The 18628-nt window shown below is 43.3% G+C and overlaps 1 protein-coding gene across 1 annotated transcript; it reads left to right on the forward strand.

Moving 5' to 3' along the window:
• Positions 1 to 1299: 1299 nt before the first annotated feature.
• On the forward strand, positions 1300 to 14158 carry LOC120845873. Its single transcript, XM_040217437.1, has 3 exons — positions 1300 to 2590; positions 13504 to 14006; positions 14132 to 14158. The coding sequence occupies exons 1-3, from the start codon at positions 1300 to 1302 to the stop codon at positions 14156 to 14158; spliced, it is 1821 nt and encodes a 606-aa protein (XP_040073371.1).
• Positions 14159 to 18628: the final 4470 nt, after the last annotated feature.

An 18628-nucleotide genomic window follows, 5' to 3' on the forward strand; every position in this document is an offset into this window, starting at 1 on the left:
TCGGCTGCAAACTGCTCGGGACCGAGATCCTGACTGTCGGAGTGTTCGGAGGCAAGAATAGGGAACGAACGTACCGCAGAGTTCAAGTGATTCTGCGCAACCAACACAGTGGCAAGAAACGCAGGATTGACGCCCTCGAGACACATTTCATCTCCGAGCAAGAACTCCCTAGCCCTGAGAAGGACGTTATTGAAAAAAATGGAAGAACTCGGGCTTACTTCGGGTGACGACCTGAACGGACTGGACTGTGGCGGAGTAGCCATACTACTGGGATCGGAACATTACTGGGAATGTATAACAGGAAGGATCCAACGCCTGAGCAACAGCTTCACCGCAGTGGAAACCGCCTTTGGCTGGGCAATACATGGATCCACACAGTTGACTTCCGATACTGTCAGCTGTTCCCAGGTGATAGTGCTCATATCTGCTGCAGACGAACAAGAGCCAGCCATCTTGAGGAGATTCTGGGAGCTTGAAAGTGTAGGAGTACTCGAAGAGGTGGACCGAGATCAGACAGATAATGACATTATGCGACGCTTCGAAGCAAGCATCACCAAGACGAAGGGAAGGTACGAGGTTGGCCTCCCTTGGAAAACAGACGTGCACCTAGAATGCAACCGAGATGTGGCATGGAAGCGCCTCGAAAGTGTACGAAGGAAGCTAAGCAAAAACCCAGACCTCATGCGAAGGTATGACCAAGCTATCCGGCTGTACGCAGATAACGGGATGGCCGAGAAGGTTGAACAGATAAACGGTTCCGAAGGACGTGCTTATTATATGCCACACCAAGCTGTTCTACGAGAGGGTAGCAGCACGACAAAAATGAGGATCGTGTTCGACGCCTCTTCGCACGGACCGAATTCTAGATCATTGAACGACAACCTTGAAGGCGGTCCGAACCTGAATCCAGACCTGGTGGCCCTGCTCCTGAGATTTAGGCAACATCGGGTAGCACTAATTGCAGACGTCGAGAAAGCCTTCCTTCAGATCGGTGTACACGAGGAGGACCGCGACGCCTTGCGGTTTCTCTAGTATAAAGAGTCGCCTCACCCAGACCAACCTACCCCAGAAGTCGAGGTCTGGCGTATGACAAGGGTAACCTTCGGTACCACATGCAGTCCGTTCCTATTGGGAGCAACCCTACAGCACCATTACAAGGTTATGGAAAGCGAGTTCCCACAAACAGCAGAAAAACTGCAAAAATCTGTGTATGTGGACGACCTCTTGACCGGCACAGAAAGTGAGGAGGCGGCCCAGAAGTTCTACACCGAGGCGACCAAAATATTCGGGGCAGCTGGGATGAAGCTTCATAAGTGGGGGTCCAACAGCGCAGTCCTAAAGAAAATGCTGGAGGACAACGTATCCGAAGAGAGAGTCCTTGGACAGCTGACGGGAGTGGTGAAAGTGCTGGGTATAACCTGGGAGTCGAACGAAGACAAACTGTCTTTCACAACAGAACAGGTGGTCGAGTTTACAAGCCAACGCAGAAACACCAAGCGATTCGTGCTCCAGACCACGGCGCGACTCTACGACCCACTCGGTTTCCTCTCTCCTTTCGTGAACCGAGGCAAGATTTTGTTTCAAGAGATCTGGAAGCGGAACCTGCGTTGGGATGATACACTGCCGGGTGAACTGATGGGAGACTGGGAGAGTTGGTGCGACGAGCTCACCAAACTGGGTCAGATCAGCGTGCCCAGGTACTACGACAGCGGACTGAGCAACATAATCATACACAGAGCGTTGCATGTGTTCTCGGACGCCAGCTCTTCCGCCTACGGATCGATTATTTTTCTGTGTTCAACTGACGACAGGGGAACGAAGAAGGCGACAATATTGCTCGCTAAGTGCCGCGTCGCCCCCCTGAAGGAAATTTCCTTGGCGAGACTGGAGCTCATGGCAAGCTTGATCGGATCGAGACTACTGAAGTACGTCAAGACATGCCTCGAAATCCAGGTGGACGAAGTTCACTTTTGGACGGACTCGATGATCACTTTGCACTGGATAAGAGGAGAGGCCTCCAGATGGAAAACGTTTGTCAAAGACCAAGTACTGGGGATACAAGGAAACTCAGGGGACGCAAAGTGGCACCACTGCCCGGGTAAGGCAAATCCCGCAGATTTGATGACCCGAGGGCTGAAAGCTGATCGACTGCTTTCTGCTGCACTCTGGTGGACCGGACCAACTTGGTTACAGCTTCCAGCAACCGAATGGCCCGAAGAAACTGTTGGGGTGCTTTCCCACGACAAGCTCGAGGAGAAAGCTTCGAAAGCTGTAGTCACGCTAGTGCCTGCAGACACATCCGTGGAGTTCATGGACATTTCGAGATTCAGTTCGGCTGCGAGACTGCACCGAACAACAGCCTGGGTGCTTCGGTTTGTCCATAACCTTCGATCACCAATCAAAACTACTGGATCGCTGAGCGCTGAGGAGATCCAAGCAGCACAAACCGTTTGGATAAAGAAGGCACAAAGCTCGACGTTTGCCTCCGAGATTAGTTGTGCAGCTGGAAAAAAAGTAGCGCCGCCTGGTTCAGCCTTGCAAAATTTCCAAACGTTCGTCGACCAAGAGGGAGTGCTCCGGATCAAAGGCCGTATCCGATCAGCAAACCTTACTAGGGATGAACGTGAACCCATCGTGCTGCCCAACGAGCACCGGTATTCTACCTTGCTGACCATCGAAGCTCACCGAAAGATGATGCACGGGGGGCCACGAGACACTCTCATGCAGCTTCGCGAGAGATACTGGATCATCCGCGGAAGACAATTGGTGAAGAAGGTGGTGCATGCTTGCGTTACCTGCCAGAGGTTCAGTGCCACTCCTGCCAGTGCTCCAACGGGACCTTGGCCGGGTACAAAAACCACGCAAGCTGATCCCTTTGAGGTAGTCGGCATAGACTTTGCGGGGCCGATGTACGTGCGAGAAAATGAACTCACGCATAAGTCATACATTGCCTTGTTTACATGTGCTGTCACGCGCGCGGTGCACTTGGAGCTCGTGCCGGACCTTTCGACAAAAAGCTTCCTGCTTGCGTTCCGAAGGTTCGTGTCGCGAAGGGGTTTGTGTCGCATCGTGTACTCGGTCAATGCGCTGGCCTTCAAGAGGGCGTCCAAAGACTTGGCCGAACTCTGGAAGACGCTCCGACATCCAGAGGTGGTAGACCACTTTGCCAACGCGAATATTGAGTGGCGCTATATTGTTGAGCGGGCACCATGGTGGGGAGGCTTCTACAAGCGACTCGTCCGATCGGTGAAAGTTGGGCTCAGGAAAGTGATCGGTAAAAAATGCTTCGACTCGGAAGAATTACATACAGTTCTGTGCGAGATTGAAGCCGTAGTGAATTCACGGCCTCTCACAGTTGTCTACAATGAGATCGACGAGGGCGAGTCGCTCACTCCTGCAAGCTTCCTCACGGGACGAAGGCTGACGGCGCTTCCGGTGGCGGAGAAAAAAGACTTCGCTTCGTCACCTGAGGTGCTCCGTCAGCTTTGGAGACGCAGAAAGGAGGTTCTGAACAGATTTTGGGAGACGTGGCGATCGGAGTATCTAAGAGAGCTCCGATCCGCCTATGAAAGCAAGCAACGGAAATCCACAAACATGGAGGTTGGACAGCTTGTCCTGCTTAAGGAGCAGCTTCCACGTTTGCTGTGGAGGATGGGCAGGATTGAAGAAGTCTTTTTGGGTCGGGATGGAAAGATTCGTTCATGTGTCGTGCGTTTAGACAGGGGATTGTTGCTGAAACGACCGGTACAATTGCTTTATCCAATAGAAGTAATTGAAATTTAAAATGGGCGAACCCATTCGGTGGGGAGAGTGTTGCAACTATCGTCTGACAAACCTCTGTTGGCGTTAGACGAACAGGGAGTAGAAGTAGAAAAGAAAGAAGTCTGCTAAGCTGCCCCGACACGTGCGTACGAAAAGGGGGAAAAAAAGAGAAGAGAACGACGACGACGACGATGAACGTGAACGATTGAACGTTCTGACCTTGCAAGCTTTCGAATGTTGATGTATTATTCTCAGCGGTGTAAATATTAAAGTGTTGCTCGCCGTGTGACAATGGAACGATTACTGTGACGACCCGCAGCGACTGCAACAGACGAGCCGAGAGATCCCAATATGGAGGTTGGTACTTGCCGTGTGACCAGATCGTAGCCTGCTGGTGTTCCTAAGACCTCCACAGGCGAAGCGGATAATGCATTCGGTAGAGCAGGAATAACCAGTGGTCTTCATTCACGTAAAAGACGGCGGTCGGATTGCTTGGTTGTTAAAAGCAGCGAAATTTAGAGCCGCATCAATCAAAACAGCTGAGGTCCATCACATCTTCTTCATTCTATGATTATATCAAATATAATCAATTATATCAAATCATAATCAAAATCTGATTGCTATAAATGTATCTAAAACAAAGCTCGTATGCGTCCACAGTCCTTTGAAAGTTGTTTCGCTAAATATTCCACTTTTTTTACACAAATCTAATTGTTTCCTGTGCCATTGTGATAAAGTTCCATATTCTGACACAGTGAAATATCTTGGCATTCTCTTTGACTCTGATCTATCATGGAATTCGCATCTCACTAAAATCTGTGCTAAACTTAGGAGTGTCTCCTGTTTCCTCTATAACATCAAAACATTCATGCCTTTCGGTTTGCGCAAGCGCGTAGCTTATTCATTAGCCTACACACATTTGCGCTATGACATAACTGTATTTGGCCAATGCTCGAGACTATGGCACAAAAAAGTGAACGGTATTTTAAGAGGAGTTTTGAGAAATGTGTGCTATGGCATGAGTGTTTCCAATTTAGATTTATTTCAAACTTTATCGATGCCGAACTTTCGATCTTTGTTCCTAGAGACGGTACTGCTTAATTACAACTGGAAGGACGACTTTAAATCTCCTCACCCCGCCACGTGGCAATTGCGGAAAGTTCCACTCTACGCCGTTCCAACATGTTATACACGGTATGGGAAAAACATGCGTTCATTTTATGTCCCTCACATTTTCAACGAGGTACCACCAAGTCTCTCGAACTTTGCTTTAAAAAAAAAAAAAAAAACTTAAAAAAGAATTACGCAATATATTTATCAACGAAGAAACAAAGTGATCATTTTTATGTAAATTATTTATTGTTTCGCGCAGAAACTATCTTGTCTATCATTTATTGTTCTCATTTATTTGTATGTGAGTGGCAGACTCTAACGTCTTGCTATACGAGTAACTACTTCAGCTTCTCTGCAATACACGTTCGTGTTCATTTTCTAATACTCTATTAATCTGCTTGACATGAACTTGACCCTTTGAAATTTGACTTTTGATGAAGTGTGACTCTGAACTGGTTCTTTTTTATTGCCTTGTGTTTTTGTCATTTTTCTATTACTTTCTGAAACTCTCCTGTGAATCATGATAACCTTTAGGTTCAGTCCCACAAGCCCTTGTTGGCTTAGACGAACCTGCCTTCTTCTGTTTTGAACTAACACAGCGTAAATAAATTTACTATTACTATTACTATTACTACTATTACTATTATTATTTATTTCATGTCGGTGGTCCAATGTTAACCCTTCCCCGCAAAATAGCTTACTGGGCACTAGAACATCTGCTATTGACACCGCTAAATTTGATCGTCTTGTTTCTTCCTTCGACTGGAATGGGTTTCTTCAATCAGTTAGTTCCACGGACATATACCAAAAGTTCGCTCATGTCATTAATATGTTTTACGTTTCCTCAAGAAAAGAAATCTGCGTTAAAAGACGTCGGCCTAATCACTACTGGTTGAATGCAGACATTTTGGCGGCAATAGCGGAAAAGAATAACTTGTGGGCTCGATATAGGCGTTCGCCTAGTAATACTGTACTTAAATCGAACTATCAAATTTGCAGAAACATGATAAATGCTATGATTCGCTCGGCAAAGTGAAAGTATTTTCAGAAAAAAGTTTCAGAGTCTCGCTCGAACATGACACAGACTTGGATTCTCGTCAATGAGTTTTGTGGCAACCCTTCTACAAGTTCTGTTGATAACGTTTCGAAAAAAAACTTCGGTCCAAACCTTTCAACAGTTTTTTTGCGACCTTTTCTGGTAAAAGCAGAGATTCTTCCATCACTTTCGACAATGTCGTCGCAGCTTCTGCTTTTCTTCCACCGCTCAATGATGTCGACCTACACTCGTTACGGTTTAGTTTCAAGTCTTCCGAACCTCCAGGCATTGACGGCATCCGAGTTTCCGATCTCCGCAGAAATTATGAGGTTATCAAGCATGTATTGCTTCATTGGTTGAATGGCTTTATTGAGAGTTGCGTTCTTCCAGATGAACTAAAAACTGCTATTGTAAGGCCCTTATACAAAGGAGGTGGAGCGAATAAGATTGAAAATTACCGCCCAATTTCTTTATTACCAATTATTGTTCAAATCCTAGAAAAGCACGTATTCCAAGTTATGTCATCCTTTCTAGACGTGCATAATGTCCTCTCACCTAGTCAGTTTGGTTTTATTCGGGGAAAAGGAACTCAACCTCTGCTGGAAGATTTTTCTGATTTACTCTTTTCCGGTTTTGAAAGAAATATTGTTAGCCGTGCCCTTTTTTTAGACGTATCGAAGGCGTTTGATACGGTCAGCCATTCAGTCCTCTTGAGAAAGCTGCATAGCTACGGCTTTCGAGGCCCTTTTTTTTCTTTTCTGTCGAATTACCTTTTAAATCGCTCACAGCTTGTAATTGCAGCTGAGTCCCGCGGTCCGCGAACAATGCTAAGAGCAGGGGTACCCCAGGGCTCAGTTTTGTCTCCACTTCTATTTAATCTGTTCGTTAATGATATTTCAACATCTCTCTCTGAAGCCAAGCTTTATCAATATGCGGACCATACCGTAATAGTCACTCGACATCTTAATTTCGAAAATGCCGCCCGCTCACTACAGTGTGCTGCGACTACAGTCATGGACTGGTTTCAGCGAAACCTTATGGATGTTAACGTAAATAGGACTAAACTTATCTGTTTCCATAATCCCCTTAAATACCTGCGTCTGGATTTCCTTTTTATTTTACATCACTCAAAATGTGTACCATGCAAGTGTGTTTCATTGGAATATGTTGAATCTGTCAAGTACCTTGGAATTTTATTTGACTGCGGCCTAACTTGGAGTGCTCAATTCGTGTCACTTTGTGCAAAGCTAAGGAGTGTAAGTTGTCTTTTATATAACACCAAATCGCTTATGCCGTTTTCTGTACGTAAAATAATCGCCCACACACTTGCATATACGTGTTAAGGTATGGGATTACAGTGTTTGGAAACTGTTCTACCCAGTGGCATGGTAAAATAGATAGCATTTTAAAAAATATTTTGAAAGCTGTACCTTACGGCTTGCAAATGCCTGACGACAGTGACCTGTTTAATTTCCTGCAATTCCCATGTCTCAGAAGTCTTTTTACTCGAACTGTTGTCCAACGTTACTTCTGGTCTGAGGATTTCAAGAGAGAAAACGTACCTACTCATTCCCTTCGTTTTCAAGAAACATTTAAAGTCCCTTTTGTCCGTTCTCGATATGGTAGGAATACGCGCGAATATTATGTGCCTGAGACGTTTAACAATTTGCACTCTGAAATTCTGCAGGCTAATTCTTTGAGCCAGCTGAAGAAAAGTATGAAAGTTCATCTATCCGGAGGAGAGATTACATAATATTTATATTTAGTGCGTATGTATTTGTGTACATATTATTCATGTTTTGTGCACTCCTAACTGCTTTATTCTTGTTTTTCACGTTTACGTTGCTTTATTTTTGCGAATTTTTGTACTGACTTTGTTCTTGGTCGTTTCACAATTGTGTCTATATTTACTACATTTGCATTTGTGTATATATTAGTCATCCTGTCTTGTGCACTCCTAACTGCTTTATGATCGTTTTCTTTCCCGTTTTCTGCTTTCTTTGTGCTAATTTTTTACTGACTGTGTTCTTGGACATTCAACCTCTGTCTCTTTCTTTTTTCTTTTTTTTGGGCGGCGTCACACAAGCCACCGTTGGCTTTGATTGCCCCCGCACTCGTGTATGAATTTATGAATGTTCCTGAATACAAATTTATTATTATTATTATTATTATTATTTTCATTCATTCATCATCATCAAGAAGTCCCCAGGAACCGTCGCTCCTTTTTACTGCTCTGCGAGTTTTCACTCGTAATTGCTTTCAATCGGAACATCTGACGCCAACGAGCTTTTTGTGACTCGGACGATTCCTCTGCGTCGTAGTGGGCACCGACTTTGCTCAAGATCCGGTCCCCAACGTCTTCACTGACAGCATTCCAACGGGTAGGCCTAAGTGACTTTGCGTCTTCGCCCGGCTCGGCTCCTAGAACGCCCGTTGTGCGCGAGCTTGCCTGGCACGACGATCTCCACGGTGAGCAAAGCACCTCGCGCAAGCCTGCCCAACAGATCAAGGCGACGCACGTGACATGGGAGTACAGCACTTCACATCTTTCCCTTCTGCGTGTGTGCTATGTCTTCTCCACTCAAATGCGCTCAATGCCACGAGAAGATTGTGAACGAAGGTCGGCACATGTCCTGCGCCGAGTGCAGAACATCGTATCATCTGGGGAAGCTTTGCTCCGGTGTTGCGGAAAACACATTCAATGCCATGGGTGTTGGAAAACGAGAGGTCTGGCGCTGCCGTGTGTGCCGACAACGACATAGCGGGAATGAGTCTCGAAGTGAAGCCAGCTCGTCACAATGCGCGTCTCCTGCTGGTACGGAACATCTTCGGTCGCTGGAAGCTAAACTGGAGTGTCTCACCTTTCTGAAGGCCAATGTTGACACCCTCCTCGACTTACCAACTCAGATGAATCAACTCCTGACATTGAAACCGGTAGTCGAGAGCCTGAAATCCGCAGTAACGGAGGTTCAGAAGGCCGAGACTTTCTGTAGGCTCGGTACGACTCTCTGCTGTCTACAGCCACTACCAACTCAACAGCGATAACAGAACTCCGTGAGGAAACGACATTGCTAAGAAGCGTGGTAACAGAGCAGTCTCAGACAATCGAGCACCTGAAAGAAGAGCTGAACGATAGCGACCAGTACAGTCGTCTCTCAAACCTTGAGATACATGGACTCCCTCATGCCCCAAGCGAAAACTTAGTCTCCGTTGTGGGCGAGTTGGCTGGCAAGCTAGGCCTTGAAAACTTTCAGCCAAGGGATATACTGGCGGTGCATCGTCTGCCATCGCGGCGTGACGGCCCTCCAGTTATCTTGGTTAAATTGGCTTCAGTGTCGCTAAGAGAACAATGGCTCGCCACGCGAGGTAAGCTGAGAACTCTGGCAGCAGAGGGTTCGTTGCCCAAACTCTTCCTCAACGAGAACCTAACGCGAAAGAACAGGGAACTCTTTTGGATGGTACGGGAGAAAGCAAGAAGCAAGCAGTACCAATTCACTTGGGTGAAAAATGGGAAGCTATTTGCAAAAAAGTCAGGAACCTCGTCCCTGGTTCGCATCCACCGGTTGGCCGACCTTGAATTGATTGTGTAACTCTTTTTGTTGCTAAACGGCTTAAAAATACCAGTAGATAACAACCGCATCGAATAATGAAAGTACAGTTTCGTCAATGTTCAGATTTTTCTTCGTTTCAACGTTTCTCGGAACCAGCTAGTGTAAGAGCTCTTACATTTACATGTAAGAGCCTCTTGGGCTCTTACATGTAAATATTCGAAGTATTCGTAAATATTGGGACCAGTTTGTAATAACTGTAAACAATACGTATCCACTGTTTGATGTTTTTGTGCTAACATATATCAATGTTAAAGACGATTTCTGTGGTGAGTTCCGGATACCGGGATATAAATCATTCTTTCTTACACGGCCGATTGGACGAGGAGGAGGAATTGCGATATTTGTTAAGGACTTGTGGTGTACTGAAACACTTGATGTAGAGTTTTGCCATTGCCAGTCTTTGTCTATGAGGCTATGGAATGATAAGTGGTCGTTGATTTTATTAGCTTTTTACAGACCTCCTTCAGTTAATCCTTTAAGATTTTTAGAAGAACTAAAAAATACACTTGGCAATTTTCAGTCTGTCGACATCTGTTTAGTAGGTGATTTCAACATTGATACGCTTCAACCCGCCAAGTCTATTGTATGTGACTATCTGAATCTTTTAGAGCATTTTGGTCTGGAGGAACTGATTTTAGCTTTAACTCGAGAATAACTCTTGGATAATCACCTTGTGGCCTCGTGTCTGGATCATATAAGCATACGCGCTCCGAATGTTGTTGCAAAATCGGCCGTAATAGAGCAAAAATTAGCCGACCACTACTTTGTGGCGTGTCAACTTGCATCCCAACTCACGATGAAAGCAACAATAGCGATAACAAAAACACTGAAAATAACTGATAAAACTAAATTTTATAATTTGGTTAAAACCTATGATTGGAATAGCTTACTCTCTATTCAAGACTTTGATGAAGTGTACTGTAGGTTTAGAGATATATTTGACTACTTCAAGGACAAATCTAAAAAGGTTATCACTCTGAGGCGGCGTCGTAGCGAACAAGAATGGTTAACGAGTGACATTTTGTCAGCTATCCGCTGTAAAGATGTTCTTTGGGCTAGATGTCGGCGATCTCCAACCAATACAAACTTGAAAAAAGAATTCCGTAGTATGCGAAACCGTGTAACCGCGCTTATTCCATCAGTAAAAAGAAAATACTTTCGAAATAAGTTTTTTAAAGCAAGGTCAAATATTTCAATGACTTGGAGTTTAATAAATCAAGTACGAGGCATGGGTGTAAAGAGATCGATAGACGCCTCCCTAGAGAAAGTGTTTGGTAACAATACGACAAAACTTGTAAAGGATTTCAATATGTTCTTCGCAAAATATTCTGGAGTAGCTCGGGATGATACTATGTTCACGGCAGATTTTCTTGATTCAAATGTTTCCTCGGCATTCCTTCCCGAAATGTGTGAACATGATCTACGCACTTTGCTTTTTAGTTTCAAAACTAACAAGGCGCCCGGTATCGATGGTATCAGTGCAAATGATCTGCGCCGAAATTATGATTCTATAAAACTTGTGCTCCTTCACATGTTAAATGGCTTCATTTCCTCCGGAATGATCCCGGTTGATTTGAAAAGTGCGCTAGTGAAGCCCGTATTTAAGGGGGGAGAGCATAAAAAACTTGACAATTATCGACCAATTTCCATTTTGCCCTGTATTGTCCAAATCTTAGAAAAACATATTTTTCAAACTATGACGGCCTTTGTTGATCACTTTAATATTCTGTCGCCCAGTCAATGTGGGTTTGTGAACGGACGTGGGACACAGCCACTTTTGGAAGATTTTGCAGATGAATTGCACCTAGCCTTCGAGAGGCATCAGATTGCTTGCGCACTTTTTATTGATATAGCAAAGGTGTTCGATTCAGTGAGTCACAATATTTTACTAACAAAATTGCAAAACATTGGATTCCGCGGCCCATTTCTTTCTCTTCTCCGGAACTTTTTAACTGAGAGGACACAGCTAGTTTCTATAGGTAATAGTCGAAGATCCCGAGTTACCTTAAAGGCTGGGGTTCCCCAAGGTTCTGTTTTGTCACCTTCTCTTTTTAACATTTTTGTAAATGATATGTCTAACTCAGTTTCAACATGTAAATTGTTCCAATATGCGGATGACACCAGTGTTGCTTTCAAAACATCTTGATTATCCTGTAGCAATCGCATTACTCCAAGAGGACACTTGTCAACTTAATGACTGGTTTAAGACAAATTGTCTTACGATAAATGCATCTAAAACTCAGCTTGTCTGCTATCGTAACCCTCTTAAGATGTTAACGCCCAATCATCCTATTTATATGCATACCTCTCTTTGTACATCTTGTAACTGTTGTCCCATATCTTATGTAGATCAAGTTAAATATTTAGGAATTCAATTTGAAAGTGATTTGTCGTGGAATTCTCACCTGTAAAAACTTTGTAAACGACTGAGAAATGTAGCTTGTTTACTGTACAATACCAGATCTTTAATACCTTATTCAACGAAAAAGACAATAGCTCACGCTTTGGCATGCAGTGTTTTGCGTTACGGAATAACTATTTTTGGTCACAGCCCAGGACGATGGGGTCAAAAAATAGACTCAGTCTTAAAAGGAATATTTAAAAGCATTGTTTATGGTTCCATATCGCAAACTGAAGAAGAGATCGTAGCAGTCTTGGGCTTGCCATTGTTCCACTCCTTATTGGTTCAGACCGTTATATTGAAACACTTTTGGTGTGATAATTTCAGAGAACCTCATGTCGTATCTAGATCACTTCGACATACCGAGCGCTATGAAATGCCTTTTGTTGTGACAAACTACGGAAAAAGAATTCGGAGTTTTTATGTTCCCTATATATTTAATAGCCTACCGGACGATGTTTACACTGTGGACTCACTAAACAAACTGAAGCAAATGCTCCGATCTAAAAGTGCAAGTTTTTGACTGTGCTGTGTATGTGCATGTGTTTGTGTGACCATCATCGTTTATATTGTGATGTATGTTGAGCTTGGAAGCTTACGTGTGTGGGGACGCTTTTTTATCACAAACTGTAGGGTCTTGTCCGACAAGCCTTTTGTCTGGCTTTGACAGACCCGCCTCACTATGAAGTGAACTACACGCGTAAATAAACATTATTATTATTATTATTATTACTATTATTATTATTATTATTATTATTATTATTATTATTATTATTATTATAACTTTCGAGTTGCTCGAATGTTTCTGTAAATATTGGTTTCTATCGCTCTCTCCATCGTAATTCATCCGAAGTTCCATCCCTGGAGAAACCCAGCCCACGGTGTTGCAACTCCAACTCTGTGCAACAAGACGATTGAACTAGTTACAAGAATGATCCATCGCCCGCTACCGGTCAAGACCTCCATCTTGAATCATCCATCTCTGCACCTCTGAGTGACGACGCCGGTAACTCAAGACATCTTATGCCGACGACTCGAAACGCCCACTGGAAGTCCTCACCCAGGCCGTGCAAAGCTTCTCCGACAAGCCTCCTATTTTACGGTCAGAACCGGCACCATCAACTCGGTATCTCTACCGGATCGTCCGTGCAAGCCCATTCAGCACCATCTGATGCAGTGTTTCCCGGCACCCGCTTGCACGCGCAGTTGTAGTTTTTAATCTTTGTGGGTGAGCCTGGAGCTATTTCTTTGTCTTGTCTTTTGTCTTATTGTAAACTACTACCTGTACCAGCAACAACGTCGTTCTACGCAGCATTCCACCATGTCATCAGACGACACTTGTCTTGTATGCTCTGAATCTCTACCAAACAACGGCCGCTTCATGAAATGTGCCGATTGTGCACGAGCGAGCCACCTTGGGAAAAAATGTTCGGGGGTCTCTGAAAACACCTTTAAAGGCATGAGCGCCTCCAAACATGAGAAACGGTGTTGCCTTGAATGTCGAGGAGGACTCGTGAGGTCAAACTTAGACTCCAATCCAACAACGTCATCTCAATCAGACCCCTGTTCGTTTTTGTCAGAGCTGGCTAAAGTAAACAAAAAGCTAGACCTCCTACTCTCCAAGAAAGACACCGTCGACACCCTTCATGATTTACACCCAAAAGTCGACGCTCTGTTGTCAATGAAACAGGTGGTAGACACTATGCAAGACTCGTTGAATGCGCTGCAGGAATCCGTAAATTTTGTCTCCGCTCAATACGATTCGCTCGTGACAACAGCGAAATCCCAAGACCACACCATCAAAGCCATGCAACTAGAACTGAGCGCCCTGCGATCTTCTACCGCGGAGCAGGCGCTCGAAATACATCGGCTGAAATCATACCAAAACGACAAGGAGCAAGTCGATCGTCTTTCCAACATGGAGATACATGGTATTCCGTTGAAAACTCAGGAAAATATTCGCGATATCATGTCAGACCTCGCGGAGAAAATTGAAGTTGAGGATTTTCAGGCTGTTCATGTTATGTCCGCCCATCGCCTGCCTGCTAGGCCTGCTAGGCCGGCTGCTATACCTCCTATAATGGTTAGGTTCTCGTCTGTTGCTCTGAAAGAACGTTGGATGTCATGCCGTGGGAAGCTCGGCTCCCTACCTAGTGATGGTTCTCATCCTCGAATATATTTGAATGATAACCTCACAGATTCCAACAGGAAACTATTCTGGATTGCCCGAACTAGAGGAAAAGAGAAGAACTTTAAATTTATCTGGGTACGACACGGCAAAATTTTTACAAAACAAAGCCAGGGATCCACGACACTTCACATCACTAATACTGAAGCATTGGAGCTAATCACCTAGAAACGAATGGCTAGCTTTTTTCGGCTTAACGACCTTCAATCTTGCCTAGAAATCTTTACAACAAGCGCGTGTTCCTTCACTTTATTTCATGTTAATATCCGTAGCCTCCGGAAGCACTGGGACGAATTCCAACTGGCTATTAACTCTGTCCTACCAATAACTGACGCATTTGTTCTAACAGAAATCAATATTTCTAATGAAAACACAGAAAAATTTTTCTTTCCCGAATTCAAAAGCATTTTTTACACTCGCGACAATAGACGCGGCGGTGGAATCGCAGTTTTTTTAAAACAAGAGCTAATTTTTTCGGATATACAAGTAGCGTTTCGGTCATATGAATCAATAGCACTGCGCATACTTACATCAGTCTCCGATCTATGCTTGCTGGCTTTTTATCGACTACCCTCTGAAAAAGTTTCCGAATTTTCGGCCGAGCTTCGAGAGTGCCTATCAGCTCTGCCAGATAAAGCAGCCCTTTGTCTAGTAGGAGATTTTAACATCGATTTACTGAAGTCTTCGAAGCCCCTTGTGTGCGAATATCTTACTCTCTTGCCAGATCATGGCATCGAGCCGTTAATGTTTGGTCCTACAAGGGAGGAACTGTTCAGAAGCAATTTGGTTACTTTTTCGATAGATCACATTAATTTAAGGTCGCCATTACCAAATGCAAAAGCAGCAGTCATAACTCAAAAACTATCGGACCATTACTTCGTGGCATCCCACATAGAATTTCCTGGCGTTACATCAAAAATAACGCAAAATAAAGTGCGTCAAGTTGAAATTACTGACCATCAAAAACTTGACAAATATATATCCACCTACGACTGGCAGGCTTTTACACAAACAGACTTGGACATATACCCCTCGTTTGTTAAGCTATTTGGGCAGTTCTATGAGAACTCAAAAAAGGTTATCTTCATAAAACAAAGAAAAGCAAACCTGCCATGGTTAAATAAGGATATACTATCTGCCATAAAGCTTAAAGAAATTGCTTGGAAAAAATGTCGTCGATTACCACAGAGCTCGAACTTCCTATGTGAGTTCAGAACTATTCGCAACAGAGTAAGCGCCCTGATTCGTTCAGCAAAGCGTCTTTACTTTCATAAACAAATTCTAGAATCTCGAAACAATCCTGCGAAATCCTGGTCATTGATAAATGAATTACGGGGAATTCGTTCCAAACAACTAAAAGAGAATGCATTCAACGCTTCTTTTGGACCTGATCCACTGGCTACGGCTCGTGCCTTCAACAATGTTTTCGCAACATTTTCAGGCAAAGCCCGAGAAAATGAGTCATCAGCTTTTCATCTCCCTAACTCAAATATGGCGTCGGCATTTCTTCCACAAATGACCCTTTCCGACATTGAGACAATAACTTTTAGTCTGAAACCGAACAAGTCCCCAGGATACGATGGGATGCGCCTCAGCGATCTTCGTAGAAATTTCAACTATATAAAATACACACTTCTTGCAATCTTCAACAAAATAATCCTAACTGGTTCAATTCCTATCGAACTCAATACCGCCATTGTTAAACCTCTTTTCGAAGGAGGACAACGAGGCCGAATAGAAAACTATAGGCCAATATCTATTCTGCCATGTTTGGTTAAGATATTAGAAAAATTTATTTACATAACGATGGCTTCCTTTGTAGATAAATACAACCTCATATCTCCCACCCAGTACAGATTTATTCCGGGGCATGGTACTCAACATCTTCTCGAAGCTTTCTCAGACAACATAAATTTAGGTTTCGAATCTAACCTTTCTACATGTGCATGTTTTCTCGACGTCTCCAAGGCGTTCGGCACTGTAAACCATTCCATTTTAATACAAAAGCTCTCAGCTGTTGGTTTCCGAGGGCCTTTTTTGGCCCTGTTAAAACATTTTCTACAAGATCGAACACAAATGGTTTCAATAAAAGGAATATGTAGCAACAAAATTTCCCTAAAAGCAGGTGTGCCTCAGGGCTCGATTCTATCACCTCTGCTCTTTAATATATACGTCAACGACATGTATACCTCCATCTCAAACTGTACCATCTATCAATATGCTGATGACACTCTTCTGCTAACGAGTCATCTTTATTTTCCCATAGCGATGAAAATGCTACAGAAATACTCCATCGAATTAATGGACTGGTTTGGCAAAAATTTAATCGATATAAACGTCTCAAAAACAAAATTAGTTTGCTTTCACAATCCACTTAAGACTATCGTTTTAGACATTTCTCTTCTGCTTCACACATCACAATGCGTCGCCTGCCACTGTGCTCTCATTCCTTATTCGAACACCGTAAAATACTTAGGTATTCTTTTTGGCTCAGACCTCTCGTGGAACTCACATTTCATAAAACTATGCTCAAAATTAAGGAGTGTTTCCTGCTTATTATACAACATCAAGCCCTTCCTGCCATTTGGTATCCGAAAACTTATAGCTAACTCGTTAGCATATAGCATACTCCGCTATGGCATAACAGTTTTTGGCAACTGCTCCGGGTTATGGCACAAAAACGTCAACAGCATCTTAAAAGGAATCCTGCGTCATGTACTTTACAAACCCACGACATCTTGTCCCGATCCTTTTCAAGCCCTCTTCATGCCTAATTTTCAGTCTCTCTTGTTTGAAACGATCGTGCTCACTCATTACTGGAATGACGAATTCAAAACACCCCGTCCAACATCCCGTCAACTACGACTAGACACTCGGTTTTATGTTCCCACGTGTTATACACGTTATGGCAAACACATGCGATGTTACTATGTTCCTCAAATTTTTAACTCGTTACCATCCAACTTTGAAGACCTGACTTCAAAAAAGAAACTAAGGAAAGCTCTACGTCATTACACTTCCTTAAACGAAACCCCTTGAAAGGCCTTTTTTTGTTTGTTTTTTTGCGGTTCTTTTTTGTGTTTGAAAGACCAAACGTCCCAGCTTTTCTTTTGCAACATTTTTTAAACATTTCTTTAAATTTTTATTTATGGTGCACTTTGTATTTTTTTTTTTTACATTTTACTTTTTTCTAACTTTGTAAAGTTAATGTGATTTATAAGGACCGAAGACTGATAGATATGCATATACCAGAGCTAATTGATAATGCTGATTGGTGCTTCAGTGTACATACTGTTGGTATGTAAAAGATTTGACATTCTGTGTCGCAGTACCAACCTCTGAAACTTCACGAATTTTTCTCAAGACTGTGACAAAGCTGACTTTTTTTTCATTTGTACACTTACTGTTACTGCGACGCTCAAGCTTTTTGTGTTCTTTTCTTCACTTGATACCGATGCGATGCTCCAGCTTTTTTTTCTAATACTTTTCTTGATGCCACTGTGATGCTTAACATTTCTGTTCTTAATACTTCACTCCACGTCACTTCAACTTAGGTTCTGTCCCACAAGCCCTCGATGGCTTTGACGAACCTGCATTCATTGCGACAAGTATCAAAGAGGAGCAATACACTTTATTATTATTATTATTATTATTATTATTATTATTATTATTATTATTATTATTATTATTATTATTATTATTACTCGGGCAGATGATATGAGTGGAGGCTGTAGTGGCGGGACTGTTATTTGGTATTTGAGAGGATAAGATCAATCTTTCTGGTCGGAATTGCGCTGTCTCGAGGTTGTTAAAAGATAGACTAGATGAGGGTTCCAAGGTGACGAAGACGACAGACCACACCCGAAAGGAACAGTATAAACTTTCTGGGCTTCGCATGGCAGGAAATGAATGGCATGCTCGACTGTGCATCCTTGAGGCTTCCCGCTCGAGTTCACTTTTTGGCAAAGCTGCTTAGAAGGCGCATCCGGCAGAAAAACACCACACTGATGTTGTACTTGGAAGCAATGCCCTTTAGTCGATGCGCTGAATTAGGAACCTATGGAATACCGGCGAAACGATCCCGCTTATTGGTTCTAGTTGTAGTATTTTGCAGGTGACGGCAAAAAAGGATTCTCTGCAGGGTGTCTTTCAGAAGATCTCCTGGCTAACAAGCATTGACAAGCCTCTGATGTTGTAGATAAAGCTGGTTGTTTTCATCTCAAATCGGGCAGGCTAAAAGGGTCTAATTTTTAATTTTCACAAAAAAAATATATGTTTTGGGGGTATTCCTCAAATGAAGGAGGGCGCAAACCGCATGTTCTCCAGATTTTTTGTTCTCGAGTTACGAGCCGTAGAAGCCACAGGGGCAGAAACTAGTTTTTTTGCCTGCGGTCGTAGGTCGCGTGTTTGACACCCTCTGCTAGCGCTATTGTTTTCTCTACACCCTTTTAACGTTTCCCACTTTTTTAATAGGTATTACAAAGATACCTTGATGTATTCAAATATTTTTTAGGAAT

The sequence above is a fragment of the Ixodes scapularis genome, unplaced genomic scaffold (genome assembly GCF_016920785.2).
Source record: "Ixodes scapularis isolate PalLabHiFi unplaced genomic scaffold, ASM1692078v2 PGA_scaffold2__306_contigs__length_199485367, whole genome shotgun sequence".
NCBI classification, from domain to species: Eukaryota; Metazoa; Arthropoda; class Arachnida; order Ixodida; family Ixodidae; genus Ixodes; species Ixodes scapularis.

Coding starts and splice junctions, on each gene's coding strand:
- LOC120845873 (XM_040217437.1), top strand. CDS start 1,300: ATGAAGCTTCATAAGTGGGGGTCCAACAGCGCAGTCCTAAAGAAAATG. Junction 2,591..13,503: donor AGTGCTCCGGATCAAAGGCC/GTATCCGATCAG, acceptor CGTTTTTGTCAG/AGCTGGCTAAAGTAAACAAA. Junction 14,007..14,131: donor CTGCTATACCTCCTATAATG/GTTAGGTTCTCG, acceptor AGATTCCAACAG/GAAACTATTCTGGATTGCCC.